General features: G+C 47.9%; 1 protein-coding gene across 1 annotated transcript in view; it reads left to right on the top strand.

Moving 5' to 3' along the window:
• Window positions 1–641: 641 nt before the first annotated feature.
• LOC108515805 (collagen alpha-1(XXII) chain) overlaps window positions 642–10,947 on the top strand; it is a gene marked incomplete at its 5' end in the record, with an annotated part of 153,903 nt that continues 143,597 nt past the window's right edge. Inside the window, 2 exons of the mRNA XM_017852946.1 lie at window positions 642–726; window positions 1,364–1,436. Of these exons, the coding sequence (XP_017708435.1) occupies window positions 642–726; window positions 1,364–1,436 (158 nt within the window). The remainder of the gene's footprint in view (window positions 727–1,363; window positions 1,437–10,947) is intronic.

Below are 10,947 nucleotides of genomic sequence, written 5' to 3'. Positions count from 1 at the left end.
AAAAAAAAGGCCTTGTTAGTTTGCTTGAGTTGGGGGTTCTGGGAGAGTGGAGACGAGCAAGAGTCACCAAGGGGCAGAGAGAAGAGGGCCAGAGTTGCTGAATGAGAGGAGAGGATGATATCAAGTTTTACAGCCTCACAGATATACTTGGAGTCATTTTGTAGAAAGCATCCCTTTTAATTCTTCAGAGCCTTGAGAAGCCAGCAATATTAGCACAGGCTTCAAGTCTGCATAGAACTGGGTGTGTTCTGACCTCTGCCCCTTACTAGCTGTGCAACAACAGAGACATGAGCTCTGAGCCTCGATTTGCACACTCATCAATGGGATGAAAACATGGGCATTCCAGGATCCTCTTGCAGTGTAAATTAAGAAAGGACCATGTGGGAAGAACTAGAAAGAGAGTTTGCCATGAAATAGGCACACAAAAAAATGTAGGTCTTATCAAGGTCTTATTTTACTTTCAGTTTCCGATTGCAATGCTTTTATTTAATCAAAAAAACCACCAGGACAATGCCAAAAAGGGCTGTATTCTGTCCTTCAGATAACCTCTGTTATACAATATATGCCATTACCGCATTGTGTAAACTAACCAACACACACCTTACCCCTATTTAAGGAGATGGCCCACACCCCTATTTAAGGGCCCCACAACATCACCTTACTGGATACTGAGCATATATGCACTGAAGTGTGGATTCCCACAGCAGAAGAGCAGAAATGCCCTCGGTAACCTCCCTGGCCACGAGGAGATGGTTGTTTCAATGCATCATGCCTCATTTGCATGGGGAAAACCATGCACCTGTATAAAGGATACCAGCAACTCTCCATGTGATATGGGATGTGGCTTACATACATTAAATGGAGACAAAGAAGCAAAAAAGTTTAACAGATTGAATGGCATGCTGAAGTCTGTGGAGAAAAGGGGGACAGGGGGAATATATGTGTTTGTGTGTGTGTGTGTGTGTGTGTGTGTGTGTGTGTGTGTGTAAGGCTTACAGATGCATAAAATCTCTCTGGGAGAATTAACCAACATCTGGTAAGATTGGTTGTTTCCAAGGAAAGGAACTGAGTGGCTGAGACTGGGATTAAAAGGAGGCTTTTCTCTGGTATATCTTTCAGCATCTTTTGAATACGGGGCCATGTGTTACCAAGCACATTTAAGTTACAGAGCTGGAACCCAAAGCCTCACTCCTGACCTCAGAAAAGCCTGAGTCCATTTTCTGATTCCACATTGCTCCTCTGTGGGGCGCTCCTGAGGGACAAATGTTAATCCGGGAGATTGAGAGTAATAAAGACCCAAATGTCCACCGAGACTCATTATGAAACCAGCTCTAGTTGACAATTGCCTGCTTGTTAATTTTAGCTTCTTCTTTTACACTCAGGGGAAGAAAGGTGACGTGGGACCACCTGGAATCCCTGGATTGCTGGGGCCACAGGTAACTACCTTTTACATTCTCTTCCATAGCAATACTGCTTTTCTCTTATTAAATAAATGACCAGGCAGCAGCACTCAGGTGGGCAGCCAGAATCCTGCTGGCCACCTCATCAAACTATTAAAAGAACGGCCAGTGGATCACATGTCCTCCCTCCCTCCTCCTCTGCTGTCCGGTGTGGGAGCTGAATGACCATTGTTGGCTATCCTGAAGGAATTGCTATCTTGGAGGAGGCAGACAGGGGTGACAAAAGTGATGAGCAGTTCTAGGAGAAAGGGAAGTGCTGGGAGGTGAGGGGGGAACCCCAGGATGAGGTGGTGGGGAAATCAGCCATGAGGAGGCTTGTCTCCCCTTGGCAGACAAGGCACTGCCAGCCAGGCAGGGGCAAGAGAAGGGAGGACCTTCCCTGGGTCACAGCTCTGCAGGGACCTGGTGTACCACAGCACAGCACTGGGCAGGAATCGGGCAGCATGTGGTGCTGCCGGAGCACAGGGCACGGAGCAGCAGGGATAGGAAGATGAACCCAGTGAGAGTTGTCACGGGAGCTTAGAGCCCCCTTCAGCCACAGACACCAGAAAACCAAAAGGACGGCCACTGTCATAGGAGCTAAGAGGCTGGTCTGGGTCTCAGTCTGTCCTCCAAAACACTGGGACATTGGCCAAGTCCTCCCCCTGTTCAGGCCTCAGTTTCCCCATCTGTAAAATGATGGGGTTGGGGCCCCAGTCACAGAGGCCTCTGTTCCTAGGCAGGTGCTGTCCTAGCTCCCTGGATTCTCTGCCTCCTCCTCCTTCCTCCAGCTTCTCTCGGTCTCTTAGGACTCAGTTCTGGTGTGGCTTCCTCTGTCCTCATACTTGGCCCAACTCCCATGGGCCATACTTGGCCCTGCTCCCACAGGTCCAGCTGTGCCATCCTAGTGCTGGCCTTGTGGATCCTGACAACCACCCATCTAGATAGGTACCCTCAGGGTCCTTGTCCCCATGTCATAGATGAGGGGTGAGGCACCAGGTGCAGAGGGCTTCACTCAGGGCCACCCTCTGCTAGGCAGACACCTGGCTTCAAATCCAAAACCCTTCCTCCCTACATGACCAAAGCCCAACTCTCTTAGTCTTCCTTATTTGCAAATGCAGTATCACCATGCATCCCCCACAGGGTACCACAGTGTGAACAAAACAGGGCAAGCCCCTGAAGCTCTATGCCTGGCCTTTGCAGTGTCAAGAACTCCCTTCATCCTTTCTTTGACCCCCTACCCACTGAAGCTTCACTCCTGTCCCCCAATCTGGGCCTCCCCTGGCATCAGTAAGTTCATGCTGAAGCAGGACCAGCAAGCAGAAGGCATAGAGGGAATGGCAGAGACCCAGGCTCAGCTCTCACCACAAAAAAGGAGGGCACATCCAAAGGTTGAGAAAGAGCAGTGACTGTGAGAGGTGATAACGAGGTCCCAAGGCATAGGGCACACGGGATAGACAGACATGGCTGTCCCTGTTCTCCTGGCCTCTTTGGCACCAAGCAGGTAAGCACGAGTCACTGCTGGACTCTTCCGCTTGGTCCTCCCAGAGCTGTGGTAAAGCAGCTGGCTTCAGCACCACCTGGAACTGGACAGCCCCGCTGCCCCCACACCAGACCCCCTGAGGTGGCGGTCACACTGTCCATCCGCGTTGGCAGGGAGGCAGTCATCCGGAAAACACTGCTCACTGCACTTCAGAAGCCAGTTTTTCCTGCTGGCTGACATGAAAGCATTCTAGTGAAAGATGGCACCTTGGGTGCAATCTGAGACTTCATTTCTGCACCCTTCATTCGGGTCAGGATGCAGCAGGGAATAGGAATATATGATCCATCATAATTCACCATGTTCTAAAGATTTCACTGTGGCATTTTGCTATAAATAATGAAAAACAGAGTGGGTTTTGCCTTATGTTTTATTACCTTGCTTCATAGTGAGTCAATCTTGTATATTTTAAAATTCACCATCAATGCAGCTCTATCAAATTATTTTAAGCTATAATTTTTCCCCTTACAACTCTTTGTTTGTTATCTGGGAAAAGAGATTTCATTCTTTCAGTTTTAACTTTGAAGTCATTTTCATTCAGTAAATCTTTACTGAATGCCAGACATTGAACTGTGTGCTATAGATATAAATATTACCAGGCTTTTCATGGCAGGGAGTTGCACCCTGTAGTTGTGCACCCTAATGTGTTCAGGGAACTCAGTGGTTAAGAACCAGGCAATATAGCATTTGCAGTATGCACCACCTGGTGGCCTGGATGGGGCCACTGCCTGATGGAATCAAAGCTGTGTTCAGGTCAGCCACTTTTATGCTAAGGGGCCAGGTTTCTTTTTTTTAAAGTTTAATTTTATTTTACTTTAAGTTCTGGGATACATGTGCAGAATGTGCAGGTTTGTTACATAGGCATGCATGTGCCATGTTGATTTATTGCACCTATCAACCCGTCATCTAGGTTTTAAGTCCCACATTCATTAGGTATTTGTCCTAATATTCTCCCTCCCCTTTCCCCCTACCCACTGACAGGCCCTGGTGTGTGATGTTCCCCTCCCTGTATCCACATGTTCTCATTGTTCAACTCCCACTGATGAGTGAGAACATGTGGCATTTGGTTTTCTGTTCCTTTGTTAGTTTGCTGAGAATGATGGTTTCCAGATTCATCCATGTCCGCACAAAGGACATGAACTCATCTTTTTTATGGCTGCATAGTATTCCATGGTGTTTATGTGCCACATTTTCTTAATCCAGTCTGTCATTGATGGGCATTTGGGTTGGTCCCAAGTCTTGGCTATTGTGAATAGTGCTGCAGTAAACATACGTGTGCATGTGTCTTTATAGAATGATTTATAATCCTTTGAGTATATACCCAGTAATGGGATTGCTGGGTCAAATGGCATTTCTTGTTCTAGATCTTCGAGGAATCGCCACACTGTCTTCTACAATGGTTGAACTAATTTACACTCCCACCAACAGTGTCAAAGCATTCCTGTTTCTCCATAGCAAGAGCCTGGGTTTCAATGCATCTCAGTCATTTCCTCTGATTCACTCTTCCTGACATATCCATGTGTCTACCTTGCCTGGGCCTTGCCTCTGTTTTTTCCTGCTTACCATCATGCATTTGCTTGTTCATTCATGGATTTATTCATTCAATAGGTTTTTATTAAGTTCACACTGGGTACCAAATTCAGCTCTGGGGATGTAAAATCTAAGTAACTGCAGTCTATGCCATGAGGATTCAGACATTAATGGGCCAGAAAGACACACAGATAGAGACGGTATTTTCATCTGAACCCTAAATCTTGTATTTATTCAGGCAAGTCGAGGCCCACAGATCAGGAGATGACTGTCGTTGGAGATAGTTTGCTCCTCACGGTTTCAGTGGATGGGAGCGTCCGATTCCTGCAGGGCTGTCGGGGAGCAACAGAGGCAGTTTGGAGGCAGAACAAGTGAAAGGCAAACTTGGGCAGGAGCCTCTACTGGGCAAGGGTGAGGCAGGGTCAGTTGCTGAGCAGGCTTAGGATTGGACAGTTTGAATAATTTCTGCAGGCTCCAAGCTGTACGGGTGGTTTCTCACAGTCTAGTACCTGGTCCAGGGGTGATTTAGGGCAGAGAGTTAGTGTCCTGTCCCAGACCACAGGAGCCTGATTGAAGAAGGTGGACTAGGGATGGGCTAGTTTGCATATCAGAATCCTACTCTCAAGTAAGTCCTTTGCGATCTCTAGGAATTAGCTAAACCTGGAAGGGGAAGGCCCTCCCTGCATCCACAAAGCCTCAAGATGTTAAAGCATCATCAAACAAAAGCACAGGATTAATCTGGAAGGAGAATCCACTGAGCTGAACTTTGGAGAGGAAGTCAGGGCTCTGTGGAGGCCCAGAGCAGGATCTTGACACTGACCTGGAAAACCGAGGTTGATCCCACGGCAGCCTATCCCTGAAAGAGCAGCGGGGAGAAGTAAAGGGAAACATGTGTGTTTGGTTTCTGCTGTTGCCAAGCATTCTCTTTAGCTTTCATACATAATCGTGTCTATTCTTTATAACTGCCTGTGAGCAAAATTTGCTTACCCTCATTTCAAATCTAGAGAAACCAAGCTCAGAGAGTTTAATTAGCTTGGCATTATGGGAAGAGCCAGCACTGCCATCTCGGAGCGTGCAAAGCCCCGGGGTGGCTGGGCTCCTATAAGATGCTTTTCATGCCTTTCTTTCAAAATGAAATATTCCACCTGCTAGAAAATTTTACAATAAATCTACATATCCATGAGGTCCTATGTGGTGACTCCTGTATCCTGGCAGCCTTTTAGGAAAATTGGAAATCTGGTGTCTGGGCTGGCCAAGTGTTTATGTACAGGCAGTGCGGCTTGGTGCTGTGCTCAGGACGAAGTTCCTTGAATTGGTGGAAATGCAGGCAGGGGAGGCCTTGACCTGAGAAGAGGCTGGTTGGGCTGTGGGCCTGGGCCTCTGTGCAGAAACCCCTTGAAGTGGGAGGTCATAGGGTTAGTGCCACAGGGATCTACCATGTCAGAGGAGGATAGCTTCCCCCCAACATAGACATGTCCAAGTCACAAAGAAATTTGATTGTCATGCTAATTTATGCAAGTAATTTTCATGCATCTTCAAATTCCATCTAACTTTATAAATCCAATTGGAACTAGGTGGTTATTAGGAATCATTATTATTTAATAATGATAATTAGGTTAATTGGTCATTCATGCATCATCGTTGTAACTACTAATCATATTAAATAGTCACTGTAGTATTAGAGGGATCAAGTGTTGTTTCATTAATAATTGAACTGATTGGTTAATTAATAAGTGGTTAATTGTTTTCATTACTAATAATGAAAACAGTCATATTTTGTTGTTAACATTTGTGTCTATTGACTAATTTGTTACTCATTGATAATTAGATGATTTGGTTGTTTATTTTGTTAACAATTAAATGAGAAGAAAGAAAAGTAACATTTGTGAAGTCCTCCGTCTTCTGGGCTAGTTCACACTTTGTTAATCCACACATAGTGATCTGAGGAAGGGACCTCCAACCATTTTATGGCAGCTGGAAGGAAGGTTCTGAGAGGTGAAGTCCATTGTCCAAGTCCATTGACGTAGTATGAGGTCACCTGGGATTTGACCCAGGCCATCCTCAACCAAAGTCCTAGATTTTTCTTACGTAAATTTCTACCTATCTGTTCCCCAGCCCACAGGGGAAGAGTGACTTGCCTGCAGCATCTGTGAGTGCTCCTGACAGTGTCACTTCTTGCGTTTTATTCTCGGCCTTCCCGTAGTCCCATTCTTTCTTGAAAGACTGGAAACTCTGATATCCTCATCTATAAAAGGACAATAATATGTAGAATCTTTGACTTTCCAGAAGTTTGTTTGGTGGGAGGAAGTAGAGGAGAGGAAAGGAAAGGGGCTTTCTAGTCCTAGAAAACCCAAATGCCATTCAAGTATATGCAGAAAAAGATAGCGAATGAGTTCAGTGTTGCTCTCCTATGATTTTGCAATTAGTCTTCTGGTTTCATTGGGAAACTTACCAGGGAGGTAATTCAAATGGCTGTTCTGTTTGAGGTGGTGTTCAACTTGATTTCCAGGAGAAAAAATGACATAAAATGAGGGTACTGATTAATCAGAAGGCCAAAGAAGATTAGTCTAAACTCAACAGTAGTTATCGAGCCTCACGGTAAGGTCCCCCAAGGCCATGCAAGATGCTGAAGTGCCATTATGTCATCCAAGAAAGCTGAGATGATGTTGAGCCTCTGTTACAGAGTGTTCTCTTATCTGGAAAATGCAAGAGCTTTCTGGGATCCCTCACCAACAGAAACACGGGTAGACCAGTACTCTGTTTACATTCACAGTTACCCCTGGAAATCTCTCTCTCTCTCTCTCTTTCTCTCTCTCAGGCCTTGCAGACTTTTTAACTAAACACACCAAATAGATGAAAACTGAATCCATCATCCCCCACAGCAGCCCCACACACCTGCCCATTCCCCTGCAGAATCATTCCATTTAAAGGCCTTCCCCTTTTGAGTATCTTAGGTTGTGTCCCAGGGCCAATCCAGCTGGTCACTATGTCACCACTGAGATCTGGCTCAGCTCTGCCCCTGGTCTGTCCACATCCCTCCCCACATCACCTTCCTCCAGTGCCGGCACTGGCTGCCTTCTGCCTGCTCTCATGTTTGACTGTCTCGTGGTCTCTCATTTTGCAAGATTTCCTCCTACCATTGACTGCTAAGGACACTAGAAATGTGTCCTTATTTTTTTATGTTTTTTTGAGATGGAGTTTTGCTCTTGTTGCCCAGGCTGCAATGGTGTGATCTTGGATCACCGCAACCTCCGCCTCCCAGGTTCAAGCGATTCTCCTGCCTCAGCCTCCCGAGTAGCTGGGACTATAGGCATGCTCCACCACGTCCAGCTCATTTCGTATTTTTAGTAGAGATGGGGTTTCTCCATGTTGGCCAGGCTGGTCTCGAACTCCCGACCTCAGGTGATCTGCCCTCCTCGGCCTCCCAAAGTGCTGGGATTATAGGTGTGAGCCACGCCCAGCCTAGAAGTGTGTCTTTCTAAGCATAAGTCTTTTTGTGTCACTCTTTGACGCCACCTCTATTATTTTTGTGCTCCCTGGAAGACAAAGCCTTGTCTTTCTTGCCCCAGGTGTGCGTCTCTTCCTCCCCTCCCCCTCCCATCTAGCCATGGCTCAGCTGCTCCATCCTCCTGTGGCTTCCTTCCTCTCCTATTCCACTCCCCTCTGTTCAGGCCCTACTTAGCCCTTCCACACCAAGCTCACCCCACTTTTCGAGATGCTCCTGATTTCTCCACCATGCCTTCCTCTGAGCTCCGTGGCCTTCAAGCACCTCTTTTGTCTGTCTGTTTTCATTCTGTTCAACAGGTATCTCATGAATTCTGCTATGTGCCGGAAGCCACGGTTTTTATACAAAACAATTCTGCAAAGAAAGTATTTTTGTACCTACTGTATATTTTTAGAAACCAAATCCCTTGCCGTAAGTCACACAGCTGCTCAAAATATAACCCTGCCTTCGATCCCGAGCCCTCAGATGCTTTTCCTGGGACCCCAGAGGCCTGTGTTTTATGTGTCTTACTAGGCTGTAATTTTCTGGAATGGAGGGCTGAGTTGTCTTAAGACCCCAGAGAGAACACAGTGGTACATAGTAGGCGCTGGCTGGGGGAAGGAGCCCTGCCCACCGCCATACTGGGTCTCCAGGGATAACTTCTTCCAGGTGCTCCAGGATAATGCAGGTCCTTGGCTTTAAGGATCAAAGCTGTGCCTGCCCACTGCCCCTCTCCCTTTAAAGGCATCACCCACACCCTGTCACCTGTTGATACCCTCTTCCATCCAAGGTGTGAATCTTCCCAGATCCTGAGTGCAGGGACCTGCACATGGGCAGGGAGACAAATACTGTCCAGGGGCCTTGTGGTAATATGGACAAAGTCCTTGTAGGATGCCAGGCATATAGTCAGTGCTTTAGGAAATTAAGTTTTCTCCCTTCGTTTTGGGGGAGTGCCAAAGTAGAAATAGCTATCCCAGCCGTGGGCTGAAAGGCCCTCGTGTCCAGGACCTCCCAGGATGCTCTTGCCCACTCGCCCCTCCCTCGCCAGCCCTCCCCACGGCTGGCTTAAGGCTGTGTCAGAAACAAAGTGAGTTATGCCAGAGCTGAAGTCCCAGCACCAGGACCTGTGGTAATCAGGACAAGGCTGAATGTAACCCCCAAGGCAGGCGGCTGCTCTCTTTAGAGTTTCTGCCCCCACTGTGTGCCTTTCTGTGGCCATCCGAAGGCAGAGCACGAGCAAGAGACCAGGGTCCGGGGCAGGCTGGCTGCAGCTGCAGCCCGAGGGCTGTTCCCTCCTGCCACCGCACCCAGCGTTTCCCACTTGGACTTGTGAGCAGGTCCCCTGTAAATTGGAAAAGAGGTTGGAAGCAAATCACCTCACCCTTTTTGTGATCCCTCCTGGAAGAGGTTTCCAGACTTTCAGACAGTTACTTCCAGCTGCTTCCATCTTCTCTCTCTCTGTAAATGGCTACCGCAGTTGCTAGGTTTAGTGACTGGGTAGGCTTTCGCTCTCATTCCTAAGTGTACAGCATCAAACAAGCAGGCAGTGACTCAACCTCTCCTGTGTGCATAGCATGGAACCAGGTGCTGTGGTCTTGCCAGGAAGATAGACTTTGAGATCTTCAAACCCATATTTAAAGCCCTAAGTTCTAGTCTCCCTTAACATGCAGAGAGTCTTTTAGGAGATCACATTGTGTTAAAGGGTGGAAAGGGGCTGTCACAGCAGGGTGAGACCCGTGTCCTTGAGTGGGGACTGTGTAGACAGTGTGCGAGTCTGGGGTACTGGGCTCGGGAGGAGCGAAGGGATCAGGGTGCTGTATCCACATATGAGCTTTATCTAATATCAGTTCATTTTCCTCCTCTGTAAATTTAATGAAAAAGCCCAGCCTCCCATGGCCAGTGGAGGGCTGGAATGAGCCGGTGTATGAAGCACAGGTGGAGCCCACGCTGAATGGAGGTGGCCGAGCCCCTTGTCCTGCCTTTCTGGTTTTTTCCTCTCTCCTGGGTTGTGTTTCTTCCTGGGATGTTATGCTCACAGGTTCGTTAGCAGTGCTAGTGGTGGTGATGGTGGAATACGGAGCTGGCCTAGACAAGTTATGCCCAAACCTGGCAGCTCACCAGAATTACCTGGTGTCTCAAAAGTCACTGACCCTTGGGGCCTGTCCCTGACCTGCTGCCTCTGAACCTAAACAAGGGTTGTGTGCCTGCATTTGGGACAGGCCCTCAGGTGTGTCTTCAGCAGCCAGAGATGATGGCTGTGTGACCTAAAGTGGGCCTCAGTGGGCCTCTCTGGGCCTCAGTTTTCTTCATTGTCAAACAAGGAGGTTTAATTTCCACTAGAAGACCATTAAGGAGCCATCACCTGTAACATGCTGTGAAACTCCAAAACTAGCAAGCAGCAGTAGGCCAAGGGTGTTTGCAAGGGGCAAAGGAGGAAGGCAAGCAGGGCCAGAGCGAGGGGCTGGGCAGGGGGCCGGCTTCCTGGGCTCACCATTTTGAAAAAGCATAGAACACTCCAGAGACCATCGGCATCCTTAGACACGTAAGAAGGGAAGAGAACTGAATTCTCATTCAAACTGCTAACAAAGAGACTCCTGTGTGGTTGGGAAGGGCCCTCGGGTATGCTCTGTGGGCTTGGGGTGCTGTGAGGCCTTCAAAGACCATGTTGAGGTAAAATTAGATCACCTGTGACCCTCATAAGCCTAGCACTTTGGGAGGCTCAGGCAGAGGATTGCTTGAGCCCAGGAGCTCAAGATCAGCCTGTGCAGTAGAGCAAGACCCTGTTTCTACAAAAAAATCATAAAATTAAACAGGCATGGTAGCACATGCCTGTAGACTCAGCTACTCAGGAGGCTGAGGCAGGAGGATCACTGGAGCCCAGGAATTGGAGGCTGCAGTGAGTTGTGATTGCACCACTGCACTCCAGCCTGGGCAATAGAGCAAGACCCTATCTC

This window comes from Rhinopithecus bieti, unplaced genomic scaffold, assembly GCF_001698545.2.
Source record: "Rhinopithecus bieti isolate Rb0 unplaced genomic scaffold, ASM169854v2 scaffold_34489, whole genome shotgun sequence".
NCBI classification, from domain to species: domain Eukaryota; kingdom Metazoa; phylum Chordata; class Mammalia; order Primates; family Cercopithecidae; genus Rhinopithecus; species Rhinopithecus bieti.
The sequence above is the reverse complement of the archived record's forward strand: the minus strand, read 5'-3'. Positions and strand labels throughout refer to the sequence as shown.